Below are 25,902 nucleotides of genomic sequence, written 5' to 3' on the forward strand. Positions count from 1 at the left end.
AGAATTATACTAAGTTACCGTATAGCTGGAAATTTTCAAAGGACAAAACTTTCACAAATTTCACGAGTGATGATAACTTCATGAAAATATAATTGTGAAATATTTCAGTTTATACACATAGCTATTCCCACTTTCTAGACTTTTGTGAATTTAAAAACATGAAAATCGTATTTTGCAGTTTTGCGAAAGTTTCATCCCTCAAAAGTTTCCCATTATACGGTATATGGATTATACTAAGAATTAAATTATATGGTAATACACACTTCATGCATTGTAATGAATCAGCTGCAAATCTATGGTTGTTGCATTGTACAGTTCTTATCTGTAGCACAAAGCATTCAGTGAAGTTCTTTTTTAAAAAACAGAGGTGTTCTTAAACACCCTACGGGTGTACAGAAAAACTCTATTAGTGTAATGGAACACCTCATAAGGGTGTAACTGAACACCTGTGGAGAGCCCAGTTGTAATGGCAGATATAACACCCCAAAAGGTGCTTATGTAAGAACCCATTTTTAACAGTGTATATATATAGGGCTTGTTGCACCTTTCCTAAGTAATCAGCATCTCTAACAAAGTGTATTTAAGCTGATCAAGTGATACATGAAGTTATACGTATAAACTTCCTTGTCAAATTCTGTAATAGAATCTGGTAAGACAGAGCTTGAATTGAGGTATACAGGAGTATATATTCAGAAATAGTATACCTCATTAGCTGCTTGTCAGTTTACCAAGCAGTAAAAATGGTTTCTGGTTGATATCATTGGGAAAAATGAATAAAGGAGAACTATTGTTATGTAGGAGGAGTGCAGGCTCAGATCAATTTACTCTAATAGAACAGTCATGCATTCTAATATGTGACTACATGGATTTGTGAGAAGGGGTCATCCACACACATCCAATTTAGCAACTTTGATAATTCATAACTTCAGATTGAAAAAAGCCATTGCCTTGAATTTTGCACAGTAGTGCACAAAAGCATATGTGACCGGATTTGCGAAAAGGTACCTTTTTCACACAAACTTTGACCCATTTTTTGAACTTTGAGATGCCATAACTTTTAACCCATAGCCTATAATTGTCTCAAATATTTTATGAGTGTAGCCACAGTATCTGGCTGCATGTTGAAACCAAGAGCAAGTTGATCAGTGTAAGGACTCAAAGGTTACATCATTTTGTTTGCTGGTATGTAAAATGTGTGGAAAAGGTACCTTTTTGCAAATCTGGTCACACACATATATATATATATATATATATATATATGTTAATGGATGGGCAGGGAAAATTTTCAGATTTGTATGTGCTTTGAAACCTAAGTTATGGTCTTCAAGTTCAAAGAACTGGATGTGTGTGTAAGATTTCCTTCTGCAAACCCAGTCACAGAGTATATACGCAGTCATAATTAAATCTATGTATTTTTCAAAATTGTTTGATGCCATATTATAACTTCCCAAAGTCAGCTTCTATCTGCAGCTAACAGTTTCACTTCTTGCTCCTGGATGCTGCAAACAGTTACATAGTATGGACCATTTTATACTGGCATGCCGAATTTTAGGCTTATAAAATTCAGACAAGCACCATACAGTCAGCTTGAAACAAACAGATAAACTTAATTATGGCTTAAAACTCCGATGGTGAGAATTACAGTCCTTAAAGCTAACTAGTCAACCCAACCTCTTTTTTCCAATCCCACTCTTCCATTGCAGTCTTTAGCTATCCAAAGAATTTAGTATACCCATATCATTTTACAATTTGTGCCCTGGATTGAAATATCATAAGTGTGAAAAGGCAGAGAGACCAGAATCTTCACACCAGAAATTTTGATTACAGATAGAAGCGAGAAAGGAAGGTTAACTGCATCAGATTCATGAAGTGCATGAGGCGAGACAGTCAAACTCAGCAAATCTTAGCCAGACATCAGTCGTGCATACAATGGATAGTTGATCATGACAATGTAAAGCTAGACAAGACAGTTGTCATCACATGTTAATCTTAAATTGAAGGCTGGTGATGCACTGGTTTCAACCCAATAGTTTGTCCAATGTGGAAAAGTTATGAATACTATACTATATTACTAGCTGTCATATAGGGGGCACAGCATAAATGGTTGAGTTCATGCAATTCAAGGGGATGTATAGTAGTGCAGCCTTTGTGATGCTAATGAAACCATGATAAGCAATAATTGATATAGCAGCTGCTTTTCAAAGAGTTTTCATTTTAGGGAAGAGTAGTTATTTATTGTTGGGAATTTCTGATTTGTACTGTGGTTATTGTACTTTGGATGGTTGAAATTAGTGTTGTTTTAGTAATGCATTTGATTTTTAATTTTAGTTATAGCTGTAAATAGAAAACGTTTTAGTTAAAGTTTTTAGTTGTCATTACCATCATTAATATATTATAGATATAGTTTTAGATGCTAGTTCTAGTTAAAGTTTTAGTTTTAGTTACCATTACATATTTGCACCAAAACTATAAACTCTAAATATACATGCATGTATTTAAGTGCTACAAATTACACAGCTGCAAATTGAATAGCATAATTATATTGTTTGTTGTGGCAAAACATATACTAATTGTTTCAATTAGCACTTAAATAAGACAAGATACACAATGTGACAATTAAGGTGCCAAGATAAACATGGTAAACACAAGACCAACTCACCAACAGAACGTACCAATTAGGTGCCAAAATCAAAATGATTAGCTGCAGCAAGTGCCAAAATAATTGCAGTGAATATGAAGACCGATTTAGCAATCAGTGCATACTAGCTACCCTTCAATAATTTGATGCACAGTTATACATAGTACTTTCAACCCACCATGTTTCGTTTATGCTATAATGAATGCATGTACATAGCTACCTACATGATTCTTTTTCAAAGAACAAGTATAATATAGTGCATGTGATTTCACTATAAAGAGCTATTATTACAACTTTAAGAATTTTTAAGGTCAATTAGGGATCGTATAGGAAGGGAAACAAGCAGAAGGCTGCCTACACATATACTATAGAAACATTTAATCCCCACTCCAATCTATAACCATGGCTGATATGAATTAGGGATTAAATGTTCATTAGTATAATATTATGTGTAGGCATGCAATGTTTCCCTACTTTAATCTCTGTAGTCAACCTTAGAATTCCCAAAGCTTTTTTGTAACATTGTTATGACTGGTGAACTTGTGCATACCACTTCAAAAGAAAGGATGGCACCAGAGGTAATGTGGTTTTCATCTGAACATGCACCCCAACTATCAATTACTGAGTGAAGTGGCCATTATGCTGCTATGTTCAGCCCATTACATAGTGCTACAAATGAAGAAGAGTAGAAGTGCCTCTGCAATCCAGTCACCATGAAAAATTAAAATATGGATGATTTGTGTGCCCAAACTATCAATTACTGACTCAAAAGTGGAGTGGCCATTACGCTTCGCTTTTACCTATTTTCAGCCTGTTACAGTATTACAAACCAAGATCAGTATTAGGAGTGCCTCTACAATCAATCTAGTCACCACATTAAGTATGGACGATTTCTGTTTACAAATGTAGGAAAGCCATGCATCACACTACTGTGAATTGACAACTTGGGGCTGTCAGCAAAAAGAAATGGGACACAAATGAGAACAAAGGTAAGGTACGTCCATGGTGCATGCACTGTATGTACTGCATGTGGTATGCCAAAAGGCACATCTTGGGATGAAGTAATGTCAAACAGTGAAGAAATCAATCCTGTAGCCTTAGCTGTTATTGAATTATGCTTGCCTGAAGGCATCAGGTAGTTAATCAGTAAAAAAATTCAATTAAAAATATTTGTAACAGTCTATTGGAAGCATTTAGGGTCATATTGGAGGCACTTTTAAGCTTGGTTAAATTATTATACTATAACTGTTACTGCCAAGGTGCATGCCAGGATGGTATTATGAAGCTGGTTTTTGAGTGATATTTTTTTTGGCCAAACCTCCATGATCCCTAATATACAGTACTACAATAAATTCTGTGATAGTTTAAGTTAGCTACGTTCTGCTTGAAAACATTACGGTAGTAACTTTTTAGCATTAAAGCTGATGATTATAAGATATCTTCATAGCAAAGTGCTTTTAGTTGCTTTTATATTCGTATATATAATTAGCTATGTGTTCAACTGTTACTACAATATAGCGTAGCAAAGTACTTTTAGTTTTAAACGAGTAACAAGTTTTATATTTGTAGGTGGTAAGTACTTTTAGTTTCAGTTATTTGTAAACATTAAGTAATATTTTTGGTTTTAATATAAGTTTCAATGTGAATATTGAGGTACTTTTAGTTTTAATTTTAGTCTTGAGAAATCATAAAAACTCCAGTTTTAGTTTCAGATAATAAAAGCAAAAGCCCCACTTTTAGTTTTAGTTGTGGTTAATTAAAACAACACTAGTTGAAATATAAGGTCACAGTGTATACTTTTGCCATTTATGTTGCTAACTTCATGTGCAACACTGATACAAGTAGAAGGGATCCATATAGTGGTAAAATTTTGTTTGTTATAAAGCCATTTAAAATTGAAGCAACACAAGTATCAAGTTTGTAGCTACAACTGAAACTACCTACTGTATGTTCAACTAAAAGAAGTTATCTCAGAATAGCCTTTCAAAAAGAATTGATGTCATGTGATTCATGGTACATTTTAACCTTAGGATGTTTGGCACAATGATAAGATATCAATGTGCAGCACAGGTCAAGAATAAGATATTCAATTTCAGCATACATACCAGTCTTTGTTCCTAAATGATGAATGTGCTGCGTCAGCTATTAGAGAGTTTGAACTTTTAAAAATAATCCCCAGGTATTATAAACCACCACATAATATGACACAAGCTGCAACCACTGAACTTTTATACCTCTGCATGATTTCCTCATAGCCTACATGTCCATTAGGTGTACACATAATTTCTATAGATCTCAGTACAGAGGCTGTCACAAAATGAAGAAATTATAGTCACTTTCATGTGGCACTGCAATTGATGGTATGATCTTGGGGCACAAGATGGTTTCAATTATATCCTCTGTTTGGCAGACATTCTTCAAGCTGCTGACTTTCTTTCCGAGTCATGATAGAATACACACAGTCACACACTATAAACCTTGGAATCTTGCCACAAGAAAGTGACACCTATTCTTAAGAAATATGAGACCAAGCTAACAAAACTTAATTGCTCAGTCAGTCTTACACATCCACCCATGCACATTTATGTTTGCAGTAATGAAGACTATACTACAGCACTTTATGAATTGAACTCACTTTATGAATGGTCATTTCTTTGGCAATTGAGGTTTAACATCTCCAAGTGCAAGCATGTACACTTTGGACCAGAGGGTCGTATTAGTTGAACGGTAAAACTATTGACAGTATCGAATGCCACAAGGACTTAGGCATCATCTTAGACCATCAACTTAAGTTCCACTCACATGCCACAGAGGTTGTTGCAAAAGCCAACCTATTTACTGGGATTGATCAGGAGATTTTTCAATCATCTGGATTCATTAAATTATTTACGGCTTTGGTATGTACCCTACACTTTAATATTGTAGTGTGGTATGGGGGCCATTCTTTATTCTCGATCAACATATTTGTTACCTTCAATTAGAGACCAGCCCTATGAGGAGAGACTTTCAATCCTTCAGTTACCATCTCTGGCTCATATAGGCGTCACAGAGGTGACATGATACTACTACTATAAAAGATTCTTAATAAGTATTTTAATTCAGATTTTTCCATTTTATATACCTATTCCACTACCAACATCACCATGCAAGGGACACCACTTCAAACTGTTTAAATAGCATTCAAGATTAAACTGTTTAAATAGCATTCAAGATTAAACTGTAGATCAAAATATTTTAATTACTGATTGGAACACTTTGCCTGCATTTGTAAATAGCATTAGATATCATAGATATCGTTGCCACTTAAACAACGTGTCTCACCACTCCTACTTTCAGATTACCACCACCTTGGAATGCTTATATCTGTGCTTGACCTGAATTTGTCATTTCTTGTGATAAAATACAAACTTATACAATATTAAATGGAACCATTTTTAGCAAATTTCAACTACAACATTAACTGTTCACTACAATACCTTTGTCCCTGCTCGAGGTATCACCACCCGCCTCTAACTTGCATCGCTTGTAACTAATGTATGTAGTACTTAAACCCTGAGCCCTGTAATCTATTACTTGTAACAAATGTATATATAAGTACTTAAGTAAGTATATATGTGTAGAGTAAATATTGTAATGTATTTTTGACTGTAGGCATGTGTTGCCAACAGACCATCAGTGTTTTCACCATAAAATTATAATTAAATTCTAGATTATTCAGTTTGTATATATTGTATTGTTATGTGCTGATCCGGTATACAGGCTGTGCCTTTACCGGTAGCTACTTTAACATAATTTAATGGTATAAAGCTGGCAGAAGGAGTGTTAATTGAAAAACTTACAAAAAAACATGTCACTAAAAGGGTATTGATCAGGAAAAAATCCATGGTGTATTGGGGATTTAAACCAAAGACGACTTGCTCTTTGGTCCATCATCATGACCACTGTATCACAGTGCTTCCAGCTACTCATCTCTCATAGTTTCTACCTTATAAATGTGAAAATGAAGAAACTTCTATATGTTAGTAACAAAGATGAAGAACAAACCAAAGTTGAATCCAACCCTAACCCTATCTCAACAGAGGTATACTTATTGTGATAATGTCAGGACAGTTCTTTGTTGTCTTTTTTTGTATATGTATCTGTGACACTGTTTTCCTCAGTTACCATATATGCTCACAATGGATCTACTGTTCCGGCAGGCCAGGTGGATCTGATATATGGTCACAAGAGTTTGTCCGAGGATTCAAATGTTGTTTGTTGTTGTTTTTTTTGTACACTTTCACATGATTATCATTATTATCATTATTAATTAGCAAAGCCCACCAGGGGCAACACGCTAATGTGCATTACAAATCACAAATTGTTTAGCTTATCTATAATGTTCTTAAAAGTGTCAAGGTTAATTGTGTTAATGTTGTCAATTTTCAAGTTATTCCAATCAATAATTGTTCTTGGCAGAAAAGAATACTTATATAAATCAATTCTGGATTGCAGCTGTGCAAATTTGAGGGGATTATTGGCACGAGTATATGATACAGGGGTTGGCTGGGGTAAACAATGGTTTGGTAGCACCAGTAAGTTTTTTACAATCTTGAATAATAATATAAGTCTAGCATTTCTTCTCCTACTTTTTAAACTTGGCCATTGAAGGTAATTAAGCATATCTGTAATACTGTGTTGTTGACTGGATCTGTGCCATGGTTTATTAAGAACAAATCTTGCAGCTCGGTGTTGGATCATTTCTAATTTGCTAACTGTTGTTTGGTGATAAGGATCCCAGATGGCTGAGCAGTATTCAATAGAAGGTAACAATAATTGTTTGTATAAGTGTTCTTTGATTTGTATTGGGGCATTATATAAATTCCTTTTCAGAAATCCAAGAAGACGGTTTGCCTTTCCACAAATATAGTTAACATGAGGTTCCCATGATAGTGTATGATGGAGGCGGATACCAAGATAGGTGTGCTCTGATACAATATTCAATGGAATATTAGACATTTTATATGTAAAAGTGCTTTTACTGTGGTGGGTTGTAAATTGTAAAATATTGCATTTGGGAATGTTAAATTCCATCAGCCAGTTGCTAGCCCATTGTGTTAAGGAATCTAAGTCATTTTGCAGTATTCTGTGATCGTTGGGCGTAGCTATAGTTTTAAAGAGTAGAATGTCGTCAGCAAATAATCTAATTTCACTCTTGATGTTTGTTACAATATCGTTAATGTAAATTAGGAACAACACAGGACCAAGTACAGAACCTTGTGGAACACCAGATGTAACTTGACATGTAGAAGATCTAGAGCCTTCTACTACAACCTGTTGGGTACGACCATGAAGGAAGGACTCTAGCCACTGTAAGACAGTTCCTCTTATACCATAGTAATTTAATTTGTAGAGAAGTCTAGAATGAGCTACTCGGTCGAACGCTTTAGAAAAGTCTAATATAGCAGCATCAACTTGCAGGTTCCTGTCAATATCTTTTGCAATGTCATTAACAGTAATGAGTAGTTGAGTCTCACAGGAATGTTTTGATCTAAATCCAAACTGGTTGTCTGAAAGAATATTGTGGTCCTCCAAATGCTTCATAATTTGACTCACGATGATATGCTCCATTGTTTTACAAACTACTGAGGTGAGTGAGATAGGACGGTAGTTGCCTGGGTGAGCTTTGGAACCTTTTTTAAATATTGGGGTGACATAGGCATGCTTCCATTGTAATGGGACTTCACCAGATTCTAGTGATTGTTTGAAAATATGAGTTAGAATGGGAGATAATTCGGCAGCTGTGGCCTTCAGTACATACGGATGCAAGGAGTCAGGTCCTGGGGATTTGGATGTGTCACAGGTACTTAACAAGTTGTAGACTCCTTGTTCGGTAATCTCAAATGTAGGTAAAGATGGAAATAAGGATGGACCTTTGTCAGGAATGTTACTATTATCTTCGGATGTAAAGACAGACTGAAAGTGTTGATTTAGGGTGTCTGCTTTTTCCACAGGATTGGTTATGATATGACCATTTATAGGATTTATTAATGTACTAATACCATTGTTTTCTTGTTTTCGTGACTTGATGTAGTGCCATAAAGACTTTTTGTTACTGTCTGGTGATGAAGTTAGGTTTGTCAGGTAGGATTTGTGTTGGTACTTTAGTTTATGATCTATCTCTTTTTGTAATGATTTATATTCATTCCAGTCACTATCTCGACAATAACGCTTTGCTCTTCTATAAACTCTTTGCTTTTTACGTACGAGTCGTTTTAAAGCAGAAGACAGCCAGGGAAGGTGAATTCTTGTACTTAATTTCTTGGTAGGAGTATGAGTGTTTATTATTTCTTGTAAATTTTGTAAGAAGAAGGACCAATTTTCATCTAAGCTTTGGGGTGATGCTTGATTTATTTCAAAGTAATCATGTGACAAGTCTGATAATTCCTCTCTTATTTTTTCCCAGTCAGCTAGCTTGTAAAGGTAAACAGTTCTGGGATGTTGTTTGATTACACGTTTAGGAATCTTGATGGACACTAAAACAACGTCGTGGTCACTCAAGCCTGGAAGTGGTTCACATGATATCACAGAATTAGGATTAGTAGTAAAGCATAAGTCTAAAACATTTTGAGCTCTTGTAGGGAAGGTGACTAACTGAGACAGTTGGTAGTTGTGTGATAAGTCAATAAGTCTTTCACGAAAGTGACATGATACATAGGAATTTATTAGTGTACTGTTTTCCCAGTCAATACCTGGACAATTAAAGTCACCTCCAAGAATGATGTGAGTGTGGGGATACTTTTGCTTAATCGTGTCTATGGAAGACTGCAAGTTGTCAAGTATTGTATCACTTGAGTGAGGAGGACAGTAAAAGGAGCCAACGATAAAGTCATTGTTCTTATCAAGATGAACGTGAGCCCACACTATTTCAATAGTTGAATTGTCATTAATTTGTGTACATGGTATAGAGCTCTTTATGGAAATAAACACACCACCACCAGAAGTGTTTCCGTCTTTTCTGTATGTTTGATAATTATTTGGGAAAACCTCAGAGTTTAGAATAGATTCATTCAAATGTGATTCTGTCCCTATAATGATGTCAATTGCATAGGTAACCAGAAAAACTTCAAGTTGGGTTCGTTTGTTAGTAACACTACAGAAATTTACAATAGAGAGTTTCAAATCACTTAATACATTATTTGAGTTTGGGTTATTAGTAGAGTTATTAAATACCTGTGAATTTGAGTCAGGATTTGAGTTAGTTATAGTGGAAACAGGGAGTCAGGATGACTCCATGCTTGTGGCAGAGGTATTATTAAGTGGCTGTGCTGATACAGTTACATACTCTAATTTGTTACCATCTGTACTCACTTTGCAGTGAAGCTTGTTGTTGAGGTATAAGGAATCATTTCTTATTTTGATGTATCTCCGTTCGGTACCATTGTCAATTAGGGATCTCCTTTCCTTCAACAATAAGCGTTCCTTTTGACGCTCCTGGGGAGTTAGATCAGGTTTTATGTAGATTGGAGCTTCAAGCTTAGACTTAGAACTTAGGATGTCAATTGCTGTGTTTGAACGAAGGAACTTCACCAGAAGGGGTCTGGGACGCTCACTCTTTTGGTCATACTTGCCGAGACGATACAAATCTTTTATATCACTAGGTTCAATGTCAATATCAGTTGCAGACAGAGCCTCCATCACGTTTTCCATGTCCTTTTTCATTCGGAGTTGTCTGTTGGTATTTTGGGGATTTTCTGCTACACCATACACAACGATGTTGAATTTCCTATCAATGTTGGTGGCATTTTGATAGACAGTGTTTGAAACTTTGTCAACAACTGGAGCACGAACAGTTTGAGTAGAAGTCTGCTGTGGTTGATTAACAAGGTCTAGTTTGCGTTTAAGATCATTTAGAGAAGTTTGAAGTGTAGTAATGGTCGACATTAAGCTGTCTATTTCTGCCTTCTGCGCTTGGATCTCACAGTATAGACAGAAGAACGTGTGTTCTTCGCCAGCATCTCTTAATGTCGCGAAGTTCGTTGCTGATAACCCAGTGCATCTACGATGTACCCACGCGTCACAGTAGCCTTCACAATAGATTGCATCATCACCTTTCCTGTGCTTTGTAGCTTCTTTAATTACTTCATCGCATATTGGGCAAGTACTGTTTCTTTTGGGTTTCTTCTCGCGCTGGTTTGAGCTGTCTTTAGATCTCGGTCGTTTCAACGGCAGTAAACCTGGACTGGGAGTTGAAATTGCGTTCAACGACATTTCTGTTCACGAAGGGGAAGGAAAGCACAACTTTTCTTCAGGAATATCTTCTTGGCAGCTTACTTTCAAGGAGACGACAAAAGTAGCTGCATACCACAATCGAATTTTTTATTTTTTTCATGATGGTATTCACTATGTGGGACTGCTCACACAGTGACACTGAAACTGCCTCACACTCTTGGCCCTCACTCTCACACATCCAGGGGAGTAGCCAGGATTTTTTGAAGGGGGGTTCCAACAGCAGTATTGAAGCAGGGGTCTGGGGGCACTGAGACTTTCAATATTTTAATGAATAAAAACTCAGCAAATTGCTATATTTTATGCAAAAAGTACATTAATTATAATGCATATAATTGCCCCTGGGATGAAGCTAGTACTAGATAAAGCTACCTAGTGGAAACAGACAGCATAACACATAGAGACACATGTATATACGTAGTGATCTGTAAATGATAGTTACCTCACTGGTATAGAAATCACAAATCCACTGATACAAATGTCACGACTTACAATCAAAACATTATAACTATACAAATATGCATAGCACAAATTCATTTTGCATAACACAAGTGATAAATTACTGGAGTTCTATATCCTTAAATACTACAAACCAAAGCTACAGCAGTATAAGATCATGTTCAGTTTTGCATTTAATGTTAGAATGTCTGAAAAACTTCATATGGATATGGATATTTACATACATGTTCTATTAGAGTATACCTGACTGCTCTATTAGGGTATATACCAGACTGCTCTATTAGAGTATATCGATCTTCTTAAACAAGTTTTGAAGAGGGCTCATGTTACTTCTGTGTACCTTCCCTGAGAGATGAATGCAAGCTTTATCAATTGTTGTGCTGTGCCATTACATTATATTACTCACTCATTTTGTCCTGCCACACTAAATGGTGTGTTGGGGTCCTGCCTTGTAGAAGTCTTATTTTACAGGGGGTTCCTGAACTCCTGGGAACCCCCCCTCCCTACGCCCCTGATACCTCAACACGCCACGAATCGAGATTCACGACTAGGGGTTTTACTCGGGTTTTACTCTTTTCACCATGCACCTTTCATAACCCTTACGTAATATTAAGCTCAAAGGCATCCAGACTTCCTACTGTAGTTGTTGCTCTCTCTCTCTTCGACTTTAGGGCACGCATCTAGTAGTTGCCGCGAGTAGTCGACTTTAGGGGATGCGTCCAGTAGTTGCCGCGAGTAGTAGACTTTAGGGGAAGCGTCCAGTAGTTGCCACGAGTAGTAGACTTTAGGGGAAGCGTCTAGTAGTGTTAGCGTTAGGGTTAGAGTTCAGCTTTGGTTTCTTCTTCACCTTTAGGGTTAGGTTCTTCTTACCAGTGTTGGGAGTAACGCGTTACTTAGTCTATGTAACGCGTTACGTAATATTATTACTTTTGTGGTAACAAAGTAATATAACGAAATACGCTATAAAAACAGGTAATATAACGCAAGCTACTTTACTTACAAAAGTAACGCGTTACCTATAAGTAATATAGTTACTGTAACGCATAGGCGATCCCCCCCCCCCCTGTTAAAAAATAACTTTTAAAAAATCTTGGGGAAAAGTTGCTGTATAGATTGGCATTGTTGTTTTTAGCATTTTTCATGTTTTTAGAACAAATTTTAGGCTGTTTTCAAGCCTTTAAATTGCAAAAATCCTGCAGCTTCTGGGGGTTGCACCCCCAGACCCCCCTGAAAATTCTACTTTATACTATAGCCAAACAACAATAGTTATGCTGTTCCCTACTGGGCCCCCCCTGTAGGTCAGGTCTAGAATCGCCACTGCTGTAACGAGTCTAATATTACGTAATATTATTACTACAAGTAACGAAGTTACTAATCTCGTTAGTTATCCCCTGAGTAACGCCTAGCCACAATGAAGTAATGCACTTGTCAATTTCATGCCCCACCTCCCCACCCCCGGGCGTCCCCACACCCCAGGTGGGGATTTGACATTGCTTCTTGTCCCCACCCCTGGGGCAATTGACAGTTGTCCAATTCACTGACCGATTTTCGGTAGTTGCAATTCTAAACAATAAAATCACACTTGCTATCATTTTACTAGGCACAGGGCAGGTTTATTATACTAGTTGCATGCATGAAATATGCGCTTAGTCATCCTTGAGGTGTTGTCAAATCCCCTACTATGGGGGTGGGGACATAGTGGGGATTTGACAGCCGATTTTGCCCCAGTAGTGGGGAATTTGACACTACGATTTGTCAAATCCCCTGTATTCCCCCACCCCCCCCCCCCCCCCGGGGGTGGGGGGTGGGGCATGAAATTGACAAGTGCATAACGAGGCCTACTGAATTAAGTTTATTCACCAGCTTCTTACTTAACCAAAATTTGCATATTGTCCAAAAACGCAATCATGTCGCGTGATAAGGTGGTAGTTTCACACGTGACAGCTTAAGGCTGTGGACACAAAGTAATATAATATGCAATAATATTACAGTTACTTTATTTTATGGGTAATATGTAACTGTAACTAAATAGTTCAGTTGTAAGTAATATGTAACTAGTTACTTTTACAAAGTAACTTGCCCAACACTGCTTCTTACTATATACAGCTCACGACTAGCCTGCGCGGGCCAATTTTTTTTTGGGCCCACTTCTGACTTAGAAAATTTTTCTCGTTTGGTGAACTTACCGTTTTTGTTTGTTTTACGTAAAGTCACATTACTCAGGGGGTTGGTGAATCTCGGGGACAAAACCCTCGAATCAACCCAGCTGGGTTCCTCGAGGTTCTTCTTCTCAAGTGATGTAGCGAAGTCAAGGAGCGAATTATACAGGAAGCTAGTCTTACTACAGTAGGTGAAGATTTCCTTTGCCAACTCACAACACACGAGATGACTGAAACAGATTCGCCATGGGCTGAACTTGCTGGGAGTGGAGGAAATGAAGGCTATAAGAACATGAAATGGTGAACACTGAATATATCTATATGGTATGATAGTGTAAACTGCAATTGTTGGTTAGTTGGATTTCCTGAGACTGCATGAGTAGCTATCTTCATTTGATATGCCAGTATGTCAGTCATTCAGTGTCCAGTTCAGGTGACCCCACCAAAAGCACAGCTAAGTTTGCATCATTTACTCAGGTGAATTGGCAGGGAAGCACTCATTTTTTGTGGGTCCACTTCTGAGTTAGAAAATTTTTACATTTTGTGAATTTACCGTTTTTGTTTGTTTCACGGAAGTCACATTGTTCAGGCATAGATTATATATTCCCCACCTAGGGAATATATAATCGGATCATCGATAAAACACGATCATGGGAGATTTAAAGTAGTCCTAACCCATACCCTAACTCTAATCCTACTAACCCGGTTTCCTAACTCCTAATCCTAATCTAGCTCCTAACCTAACTCCTAACCTAACCTAATTCGACATGATCGTGCTTTATCGTTGATCCTATATAATCTATGGCTTGCCATTTTCTAATCCTTTTAGTGTGCACATGCAGTACTAGTTTCAGTAGTAGGTGTTCTAGAAGCAGTTCCGTTGGGAGCTTTAACATATACCATTATTCTATTGTAATCCAATACTATAGTGCTGCTGTGGTGAAACTTTATGTTTACTAAAGGAGATCGGTCATGCATCATAGTCCCGGGCATGTCTATGTTTGTATGTTAGAAGTGGTGCTGCTAATCACGTATTTGAATAATTGTTATGTGGTTGGCATATTTGATGACGCAATGTGTGTTAATATCGCTCATTGTTTCAAATTGTCACAGGGATGCACTGGTATAGAGCAGATGACTCAGGGGACATTGGAGCTGAAGGCAAAGACCTGCTTCAAGGCAGGCATCTGATGACACAGCTGAAAGATGAGCTAAGGAACGAGACGGGTATCACCAAATAGCCGAGCTTAACCTTGCAGTGTAAGGGGGTGGGGCTAGACTGATGATAGTCATGTGAGACAGAGATAGTATTTAGTGGTTTTCTACAATGTTGGTTTTCTACAATAAACATAATTGAAGCCTTACTACAGAGCCCAGTGGGAATGGTAGCACGGACCATAAAGGTGGGTGTGGTGATATGTTGTTGCCATCTTGGTGTGTGTTGTGAGGGCCATGTACTTCTCCAGCCTCAGATTGGCTGTGTTGCCAAGGGGATAAGGGAAGCATTTATTGACTATAACAAAGTGTCCACCCACATGATCAAAGCTGCTGCAGGACAGGTGAGCACCAACCACATTCACACAACTATTATTGTTGCCATGGTTACACAAAGGAGCATCATCTCACAAACTACAATTGTGATGTTACCGTCTTAAAGAGTTCTACTTCATCGTGAAGAAACCATGGCAACCAGTGGCATGTACATGTGAGCAGATGCTACAGTATGTAACCAGTCCTGTCCATTTATCTATCTGTCATCACAGGACTAATCTTGACTACAGACATTCAAGAAACACACTTCACAAGTCTTAGTTATATACATATACTATCTATGAGAACACTCACCAGATAAGATCCTCAAGTGGGATAGTAAGAGTATTTGTATTAGTACACCATCATCAATACCTCTATAGGCATCATTAGAAAGTACTGGTTCCAGTCCAAAAAGATTGCTGTTGTGTATTTTTGCTTATTTGCAAAAAGTACATCGTCTGACCGTGGGGTATGTTCTTGTAATGCAACTGTGTGGCAGTCATTTGACAATTTTCATTAAGTGTGATAACATACAGCATGTATGTGGCATTTACATATGCATATCTAGTATGACATAGCTGTAACTGTTCTCATGACACCTAGTTGTCACTGCTAATGTGTGCATGCCATTGCTGTAGAGCAGGGTTTTACAGGTGGGGAGGAGGGGGTTCACAAAATTTAATTTCACAGATTGGCAGTTCTCCATGCAAATTTCCCCATTCAAAATTTGCAGTAGTTTACTCAAAGTGGCATTCCCGTTTATGTGATGTCAACAATTGATTAAACTACCACATTGTCACTTTATAATGAATCCAAAGAACAAATTGTTAGAGAAAGGGCCTATATATGTACTACCATATCAGATTGGTTTGTTAGTCAGCTTGATAATAATGATTAATGGTGCACCCTCCTTGCTATCTAAGCCAAAATTTTCTATTTACTATCATTTGTTTCCAACAGAGAATTGAAGTTCCCAGCTATGAAATTCTGTTACAGACTGGTGGATTAATGAACTTAAGGTGACTGATATGTTTATAAGGATGATGACTGATAGTGAAACTTTTTGTATCTTGTACAGGACGGATTCTTTAATCCCAATGATGACATGCACAAGTAAACCATGTGTTTGTGTTGCATGTTTTGTTATACTTACAAGGATGACATTTCTTACACTATAATATGTATTGTACACTGACTCAAATTTAAATATTGTGTTAAATAATGATCTGAGGTGTTTCTTGAATGTCAGTAGACTCAGTATAGGTTTGTCCTGTGATGGACGGAAAGACAGACAGATAAATGGACATGACTGGTTACATACTGTAGCATGTACTCACTTGTACATGCCACCGGTTGCCATGGCGTCATTAGTTTTCTTCACTGATGAAGTAGAACTCTTTAAGGTTACGGTAACATCACAATTCATCTCATTATGAAATACCACAGTCAACACCTGTGACAAGATCACACAACCTCACAAGATAATACACAAGTAACTGGTTCCCACATATCACCTTTATTTTGTACCATGCGATTTGTCACAGCAGTGGCAACAGTATCGATATGCTGCACAAAACGGTTTGCTAGACAATGGCTTTGTTAGCTTATAGTATAGTTGAAAACACCCACAGCCTTCCCAAATAGCACTACTAACAAACCAACTGCTGCCACAATAAACATATCATAGGAGTGGTCATTAATACAGTACACGAGTTTCATGTCCCAACAACGGACCAAGTTAAACACCAATTGGGACCTATATACTTGACACGGTCACTACTGTATATTGAGGTAGTCTTATAAATGAGGTCATGAAGTACATCTCAGTTGTGTTTGGGACCTATATACTTGACAAGGTCACTATATTGAAGTGGTCTTACAACTCTTGGCCTAGTGACATGACCGTATTTGTCATAGTGGGTTCACTCATTTTATTACAGCCACACAACACCCAAAACACTACAGCAGAACCCCTCTATACAAGAGAATAATTATACTTTATAGTTTACGCCAGCACAAAGGAAGAGAAGTTCCACTGTATCACACAGAAATGATAAGATCACGCACCTCTCTTTGCTGTCTAGTTCAAATCATCAGAAGGTGTGTACTCTGCTGTCATGTGACATCACATGAGCTTATATGACATCATCACAGGAACTAGAAGACAAGATCAATCTGCTACAATAACTGGAAGAAGCTCAAAAGAAAATGGTAATTAGCATTATCTGTTGTACCTGACTAGCTCTCTCTTCCTAACAACCAATCAGAATAGCTCGAAGTTTAAAGACGTCAATGCTAATTACCATTTTCTTTTGAGCTTCTTCCAGTTATTGTAGCAGATTGATCTTGTCTTCTAGTTCCTGTGATGATGTCATATAAGCTCATGTGATGTCACATGACAGCAGAGTACACACCTTCTTATCTGTGTCCCCTTGTGTGATGACCACTCTTACTGCTGTACGTTGTTTGTGCACCTCTCCCTCCTCACGTACAGTGTGGCCTTGTGGTAAACAAAGTGTGACTTGCATAACGTAACCACCCACTTAAAAAGTCCACAAATTTTGACCCAAACTCAATGTCCGTTTGCCATACACTACACCGTAGTAAGGCCAGCCAAATTAACAGATTATACTCACTGGCTTCTTCACTCACTAACTTGCTACTTCTAGTTGTTCCTTCAGTGACACATTCCCCTGTACAACAACAACAACAACAAAGACAACTTCACACCGCTACAAGTCTCAAGAAATGTTCCACCAACTAGTAACAGCTTTACTACTCTCCCCCTAATGACTATTTACACATTAGGGGTACTGGTAGCAGGATGCTCTGGGAGCAACAATGTTTTTGAGATTAGCAAGTTGTCCTGCAACGTTGTAGAAACCACTAAGCACTATCTCTGTCTCACATGACTATCATCAGTCTAGCCCCACCCCCTTACACTGCAAGGTTAAGCTCGGCTATTTGGTGATACCCGTCTCGTTCCTTAGCTCATCTTTCAGCTGTGTCATCAGATGCCTGCCTTGAAGCAGGTCTTTGCCTTCAGCTCCAATGTCCCCTGAGTCATCTGCTCTATACCAGTGCATCCCTGTGACAATTTGAAACAATGAGCAATATCAACACACATTGTGTCATCAAATATGCCAACCACATAACAATTATTCAAATACGTGATTAGCAGCACCACTTCTAACATACAGTAATACAAGCATAGACATGCCCGGGACTATGATGCATGACCGATCTCCTTTAGTAAACATAAATTTTCACCACAGCAGCACTATAGTATTGGATTACAATAGAATAATGGTATATGTTAAAGCTCCCAACGGAACTGCTTCTAGAACACCTACTACTGAAACTAGTACTGCATGTGCACACTAAAAGGATTAGAAAATGGCAAGCCATAGATTATATAGGATCAACGATAAAGCACGATCATGTCGAATTAGGTTAGGTTAGGAGTTAGGTTAGGAGCTAGATTAGGATTAGGAGTTAGGAAACCGGGTTAGTAGGATTAGAGTTAGGGTATGGGTTAGGACTACTTTAAATCTCCCATGATCGTGTTTTATCGATGATCCGATTATATATTCCCTAGGTGGGGAATATATAATCTATGCCTGAACAATGTGACTTCCGTGAAACAAACAAAAACGGTAAATTCACAAAATGTAAAAATTTTCTAACTCAGAAGTGGACCCACAAAAAATGAGTGCTTCCCTGCCAATTCACCTGAGTAAATGATGCAAACTTAGCTGTGCTTTTGGTGGGGTCACCTGAACTGGACACTGAATGACTGACATACTGGCATATCAAATGAAGATAGCTACTCATGCAGTCTCAGGAAATCCAACTAACCAACAATTGCAGTTTACACTATCATACCATATAGATATATTCAGTGTTCACCATTTCATGTTCTTATAGCCTTCATTTCCTCCACTCCCAGCAAGTTCAGCCCATGGCGAATCTGTTTCAGTCATCTCGTGTGTTGTGAGTTGGCAAAGGAAATCTTCACCTACTGTAGTAAGACTAGCTTCCTGTATAATTCGCTCCTTGACTTCGCTACATCACTTGAGAAGAAGAACCTCGAGGAACCCAGCTGGGTTGATTCGAGGGTTTTGTCCCCGAGATTCACCAACCCCCTGAGTAATGTGACTTTACGTAAAACAAACAAAAACGGTAAGTTCACCAAACGAGAAAAATTTTCTAAGTCAGAAGTAGGCCCAAAAAAAAAAATTGGCCCTGCGCGGCCGCCCCTTCGACCGCGCCAGACTCGTGCAATTTTATTTGACAACGTGATCAACCTATCGAGGAGAATATGGCGTTTGACTCGACGCGATTAGGCGGTATAGAAGAATGGCAACAGATCGAGGAAGAAATAACTTGTTCCATCTGTGGAGATCTCTTTACTGATCCAAAGACCATCCCGTGTTTGCACACGTTCTGTAAGCGATGTATTGAGAGGAGTATAGAATCTAATAATAAAATGGAAGCCGTTGTTTGTTGTCCATTATGTCGTGCACCTTTCCCTCAAGACGAGGTAGCATCTATTCCCACTAATTCCACAGTTCATCAGTTCGTAAAAAAGTTCAAAAAGGCAGGAGCGAGGGCGGGGAAAATTTCAAAGGAGACAACAGAAGAACAGTCACAGTGTGGTAACTGCAGTGGAAATTTACCAGCAGTCACTTGGTGTGTAGAGTGTAAAGACTCTTTTTGTCATGATTGCAATGAAGCACATAAGAAATTGAAATTATCCAGATGGCACAAAATTGTTCCCATTAAAGATTTTTCCCAAGATCCTAAACTAACCTTATCTGCACCAGAAAAGGCTGAATTTTGCAAGACCCACAAAAAGCAACCACTAGACCTGTACTGTAGGACTTGTAGTAGTTTAATATGTCGAGACTGCACCTTTAAAGATCATCCTCTTGAAAACCATGATTTTGATTTCAACGAAAATATGGTGGGCAAAGTTAGGGAGAAATTAGAGCAGGTACTTGTTTCCACAATAAAACAACTGCTAGAACAAGTGAGTAATGCAGTCAAACAACTTGATCATTGTGAGAAAAAAGTTGAATCAGAAAGTAAAATAAACCTTGAGAAGATACGAGCTACATATGATGAAGTGTACAAGTTGTTAAAGCAACAAGAACAGCAGACAATAAAAAAATTAAACTCTATTACTAGCTTATTTGTAAAGAGACTTTCCTTGCAAAAGGAAAATGCGATATCAATAGAAGATCAGTTGGTGAGTTGTAGTGAGTTTTGTAACAAGACCATAACAGTTAACAGCACAAAGCAATTGTTAACGTATAATAAATGGATTGAAAGTAAAGTAGATGACCTAACAAAACAAGTGCAAAATGCTAGGTTCAATCCAGAGTGTAAAGCAAGTGACATGGTTGTTAGATGTTGTAAACCATTCGAGTTTGCTCGTAATTTAGTCTGTGATGTGTGTCGTGTTCCCCATTTTTCTGATTGTACTCCAAGTGGTCCAGCAATAATTAGTAATCCAGTTAACATAACTGTTACACTGAAAGATGTTTTTGGATCTCTAATCGCAAACCAGTCAAAAGATTTAGAAATCCGCTGTGACAAGGAGTTTTTACAAAATGTAAGTATTGAAGAGGAGTCATTAGGACAATACCATATATGGTATAATCCTAAACAAAAAGAGACTCATTCATTATCAATTTATTGGAGAGGAACAGCACTGAACCATAAAGTTAACGTGTTTGTCCGAAGTTATCATTATTTTCAGCCGGAGGTAAAGATTATTATTGACAAATATGGACCTGCTAACAATGCATTAGGGCATCCTCTTCTGTTGGCTAAAGGACCTAACAATGAACTTATAGTTCGTGATAATTCCACCAATCAGTTAGTGGTATTTGATAAAAACTTCCAATACTCTCATGTCATTGGTGGAGAAGGTAGTGGAAATGAAAAGTTCATGTACATCACTGGAATAGCTGTAAACAAGAAGGGAGATTTGTACATTGCAGATTCTGAATTGCACTGTATTCAGAAGTTCAAACTTGATGGAGATTATGTGTCCCAATTTGGCAGCAAAGGTGATAATGATGGAGAGTTTAATTCTCCATATGGGCTAGTGTTGTCCCAGTCAGGACTATTGTTTGTGTGTGACAGTTGCAACAACAGAATTCAAGTATTCCAAAATGGGCAATTTTCTTACTGCTTTGGAAAGTACGGCACATGTCATGGTATGTTCAATGATCCCAAAGATATAGCACTGAATGGTAAAGATCAATTGTTTGTTGCTGATTGCCAAAATAACAGAGTCCAAGTGTTTGCTACAAACGGACAATTCTGTCAAGCATTTTGTAGCTTTACTGGAGTCCACAGGCACTATAATTTATATCAACCAGTTGGAATACACTACACTCCAGATGGGCACCTATTGGTTAGTTGCTGGAATTCCCATTGTGTATTAGTGTTTGAAGAAAATGGAAATTTTACATCAGCTATTGAAGGCTCTTATCAAGGGGAGCATAGGTTTAGTAGCCCTTATGGAATAGTGATGATGGATAATGGAAAGATAGTAATAAGTGCTACAAGAGGTGGCGACCACAACGTATTGGTAGTGTTATAACAGTTTACCCATATAGTGTGAGTAAGTGTCCTACATGTTGCTATTATCACTTTATGTATAATTATAGTGTTGTTCAAATATAAATGGGAAGCTGATTAATTTACATTCTTATTTTATGCTTATCAACTGCATTGCTCATAGCTATAGCTATTACAAGAAAATTAGGTATCTTATGGGATTGAGGGAAAAAAGCGAAACAAGGGAATATATGTATAGCTAGCTAAAAGGGAGTAAAACAAGAGAGGTTGTCTACCTGCAGATATAATGGGAATTATACTTCAGTCTATATAATCATCACTGAATTAGGGATTAAAATGACCAGATTTTACAAAACTGGTCAAAATTACACATCAAGCAAAATCACACTAACACCACCATGCAGTGGATAGCTACACTATCGTACTAGTTTTGACCCTCACTAAACTACTCAAGGCTAGGCATCTTTTCTGGGTGGTGTGCAGAGCTCGAATGGTGGTTTCTGGCCTTGCGAAGGACCTGGCTTGGTTTACTGGTGGATAGCTCGATAATGTTGGCCAAACATTTTTTCTTTTGATTTTGCTACATATCAGCCACTAAGGAGCCAGCACAGCCCTGTAATCTCATGTCTGAACTCCAATTGTAGCCTACCTCCATTTATCGAAGTCTATTTCTTGCCCACCCCCCACCCCTTTGCATATTAAAACACAAGTAAAATTAACCATGCATTTAAATTTCCGTAAAACATTATGCATATACAGCAGCCTATGGAGGTAAGTTACATTATCTATCATAATTTTTTTTCTGAAGATGGCATCAATTGTTCGGCCACCATTACACACGCATAAGCCTCCTTTATCCAATGATTAAAATTAAATTAATGCCAAAGTGTTTACAGGCTGCAAATTTACAACAAACAATAGTAAGTAGCAACTTAATCCATTGGAGAGTCAAGGTTGCGTACAATCACTGGTGGGTTGAACTACTGAAATCAAGTTCTTTTTTCTTCCTTTTGTCTTTTAAGCACATATTTGGGCAATTGGTTGTAGTTATTACTACATTTAATGTAGAATATACAGGTAGACCTGTCTACTTTGCACTACCTGTGCATTTTAGCACAATTAACACAATCAGCAGGTATCATTTGCCAATCAATCTTGAGATCAACCCTGAAGAAATGCTTGGCTGTAAAACAGATGAGTATATACTTTGTGATGTAGCTAACAGCTGTCTCTTCCAGAGAGTCATGCATGACTACCAGGGGCGGTGGAGCAGGCCAAAGAGTGAGGGGGCCAGGCTAGATGTAAGTTGAAGACCAAAAAAAAAAAGGTCACAGCCTGCTGACAATAGCTGCTTCACCAATTATATCTCCTTATTTATAACTACACATACATAGCTAGTAATTTTGCTACACTGCTTCTTTGAATACTGTGACTGTTCTATTAGAGTATCTCGATCTTTTCTTGCAAACAGTGTCCCAAAAAAGTGGGGGGGGGGGGGGGGGGGGGGGCACGGCCCCCCTGGCCCTCCTGTCTCCACCTCCTATGATGACTACCATTCTTCTTATCATGGAGTATAATTGTATACAGTACATGTTTAGTTATAATAATAACCATGTATCCTAATACTATTAAGTAATGGTCTTTCGAGTCAGCAAAATTAAGTGACTGTCTTGCTATTTGACAATACATACACCCTGAATAGCTGCAGCTGACATATTCTGGCATGGTGGCTGCACTGCTTTCTATTGTGTTTGGAGGTGGGAGTGGTCTAACTACATAAGATTATCATATTCTATGTAACAAACAATAGCCTGTTGACCAATATTTGGTGAAAAGGGGAAAAAAACCTGAGTCCAGTAGTCCAATCACTAGCCCAGTCCAGTGATTGTATACAACTGGAGAGTCGGCAATCATGAAGTATGCATCCTAATTAAATAATGGCATCACTGTAACCATGGTGATTACGAATTTTTTTGGATAGAGCGACTCATAAGGAGTTGAAATGGTACTAAAGTTTATGATAGTTGATCATGTCTAGTGCTTGTAAAAATTGAAAATACAAAGTGATGCAAAATGTATAGAGTCTGTGTTGGAGAAATCAAAGATAGCAGCCTGAGACCTTTAGACAATCGGAGTTTAATCAGTCCATTTCATGATCCAAAGACAAAAAACAAACAAAGGACACTGCACAGTATTGCTAATAAAATGATTACTGGCAGTAACTTCGTAATTTTCATTTTTGCCATTCTGACTTCACAAATCCCAATAACATGTTTTGATATGGTGAGCACTCATGATACTACTTCACTTGTCCAACAGCTCAGATTTTCTTGGTGGGAAAAGCTACAAATACTGAGAGTGGTCTGAAAGGTAATAGATTGATGCATCTTTTGTGTAAATTTCATACGCATGCTTGTTATCCTTGGCAAGTTATGCTGATTTGAATTCTTTAAAATCTTGTATCTCAAAACTTCTATAATGTGCAATTCGGATCGTTTTTCCAAAATCCAATCACAAATGTCATTATATAGTATATAGATAACCTCTCTTGTTTCATTACCTTATACCTTGTTTTATCCCTAATCCAACTTAAAATTCCTTCTACTGTTTGTTGATTTGTAATTTAAACTCTATAACCAGTGTTTATTCTCAGATTCAGTATCAAATGGTTTGAAAATTTTCTTGGGTACATATATGGCTATCACACAGTGACGATTATTCAATTTCAATAGTCTAAATTTACCCAGTTTCTTATACTTCGTTTTCTTACAGTAGTTAGTGCTCTCAACTCACAAAATTGTCCCTGAATTCACCCTCAGAAAGTGTAATTTAAAAAAATTTCTAAGCCAAAGTGGCATGCACAACCAGCAAAAATATCCTCAGATTTAATCTCAGAAGTCTGATTTTAAAATTTTCTTTGTTTTAAGAATGGACTATGAAAAATAGTCTATGATGTTCAATCTCAAATAGCATAAGTTTTAAATATTTTCTTGGGCAATGACATCCACCCAGATCTCTTGACCTGGTGCCTTAGTATCATACAATTACAGCCAATTGCATATATGTCTCATATAAATTGTTATTCATCAACATAATATACGCAATGCACTATAATAGAATAATTGAGCATGAGGTGCACATGGTTGTCCTAGATTTATATCATCGTCATCATTACAACACTCATGCATCAAGCTCAACCAACGATAGGATCTGGTTTCACCCAATGACACAACCTTAAATGACTAGTCCATTATAGTTGTTAGTTTGGACAAAATTAATGTAGTCAGCTATCATAGACTTTCACATAGTCAAACCCACTTCTCCCCCCCCCCCCCCATTCTTAATTCCTCCAAAGGAGAAAGCATCTCTGCAATCACTCCAGGAAAATATGGACAATAAGCGTGATAGCTACCCCGCACTTTGCCCCACACCTTGCATTGTCAGCAAAAAGAACTGGAACACAAAGGAGTAAAACCAGTCCATGATGCATGTATTGTACATACTGAGGTTGGTGAAAAGGCATGTTTCGGGATGAAGTGACATCAAGCAGTGTAGAACACTTATAGGTTAATTATTATTAATTTTGTTAAGATGTAAATTAAGGCAAACCGGTATGAATTAGTGTGTAATTACAAGCCATCATACATGGTATATATTATAGACCACTAATCATCTATCAAAATATTTAAAGATTCAGAGTTCCTTGCAGCATTCACAGCTTCTGGGGGCAGCTCTCACTGTTAAAAATTCATTCAACAAAGGATGTCCTGTATAAAAACTCTAATAGCAGCTTGTGGTATATTTTTGATATACTACAGCAAACTAGCCAATAGAATCAGTATAATATTATCACTTGTACATTTGATATACGCATCTGATTGGCTAAAATTTTTAGATAGTGTTTGGTTGTTTTTCCAGTTAGGCATGTCCGACTTGACAACTACTGGCACCATAGTAACCAATATGTGTTATCTAGCAACAGCATTGTTGCCTAGCAGCCATTGCTAGGCAACCACTACTAATTTTAAAAATGATTTTGACACCATAGCAATGGTTGCTAAGCAACAACCAAAAAGCATGCAACTAGGTCAGGTTTAAATTTTGTTGCCTAGCAACAGTTGCTATGGATTGTTGGACCAATTTTCAAGATTGCAGGTTGCAACACATGTGCATACTCCTTGAGCATGCTAATCACAAGGAATTACTTATCAGTACTAGAAATTGCTGTTACTGATTCCAAGTGGGAGACAA

The 25,902-nt window shown here is 37.6% G+C and overlaps 1 protein-coding gene and 2 long non-coding RNA genes across 21 annotated transcripts; 2 read left to right on the forward strand and 1 right to left on the reverse strand.

Moving 5' to 3' along the window:
- Positions 1-13,469: 13,469 nt before the first annotated feature.
- Positions 13,470-16,300, forward strand: LOC136268225 (uncharacterized). Of its 7 annotated transcripts, none has more exons than XR_010706948.1 (8): positions 13,470-13,824; positions 13,881-14,001; positions 14,638-15,083; positions 15,137-15,229; positions 15,288-15,393; positions 15,438-15,526; positions 16,018-16,076; positions 16,136-16,300. It is a non-coding gene; the product is annotated as an uncharacterized lncRNA (long non-coding RNA). The 7 variants fall into 7 exon arrangements; XR_010706944.1 differs by lacking the exon at positions 13,881-14,001 and having other exon boundaries at positions 13,471-13,848; positions 14,638-14,927; positions 14,991-15,083; XR_010706947.1 differs by lacking the exon at positions 13,881-14,001 and having other exon boundaries at positions 13,471-13,848; positions 14,638-14,927; positions 14,991-15,083; positions 15,140-15,229.
- On the reverse strand, positions 16,183-19,309 carry LOC136268224 (uncharacterized). 13 transcript variants are annotated; one of them, XR_010706940.1, is made up of 9 exons: positions 19,080-19,308; positions 18,967-19,027; positions 18,790-18,910; positions 17,472-18,145; positions 17,361-17,417; positions 17,292-17,309; positions 17,125-17,244; positions 16,395-16,510; positions 16,183-16,327 (listed from the first exon to the last, which is right to left on the reverse strand). It is a non-coding gene; the product is annotated as an uncharacterized lncRNA (long non-coding RNA). The 13 variants fall into 13 exon arrangements; XR_010706936.1 differs by having other exon boundaries at positions 18,790-19,027; positions 19,080-19,309; XR_010706937.1 differs by lacking the exon at positions 18,790-18,910 and having other exon boundaries at positions 18,943-19,027; positions 19,080-19,307.
- A 16-nt stretch (positions 19,310-19,325) lies between these two features.
- On the forward strand, positions 19,326-21,737 carry LOC136268221 (E3 ubiquitin-protein ligase TRIM71-like). Its single transcript, XM_066063501.1, has one exon. It carries the CDS (start codon positions 19,379-19,381, stop codon positions 21,671-21,673), a length of 2,295 nt encoding a protein of 764 aa, XP_065919573.1. The 5' UTR covers positions 19,326-19,378; the 3' UTR covers positions 21,674-21,737.
- Positions 21,738-25,902: the final 4,165 nt, after the last annotated feature.

Source organism: Dysidea avara, chromosome 10, assembly GCF_963678975.1.
Source record: "Dysidea avara chromosome 10, odDysAvar1.4, whole genome shotgun sequence".
Taxonomy (NCBI): Eukaryota; Metazoa; Porifera; class Demospongiae; order Dictyoceratida; family Dysideidae; genus Dysidea; species Dysidea avara.

Excerpts from the sequence above, each read along its gene's own strand:
- LOC136268221 (XM_066063501.1), top strand. The coding sequence starts at position 19,379 with ATGGCGTTTGACTCGACGCGATTAGGCGGTATAGAAGAATGGCAACAG.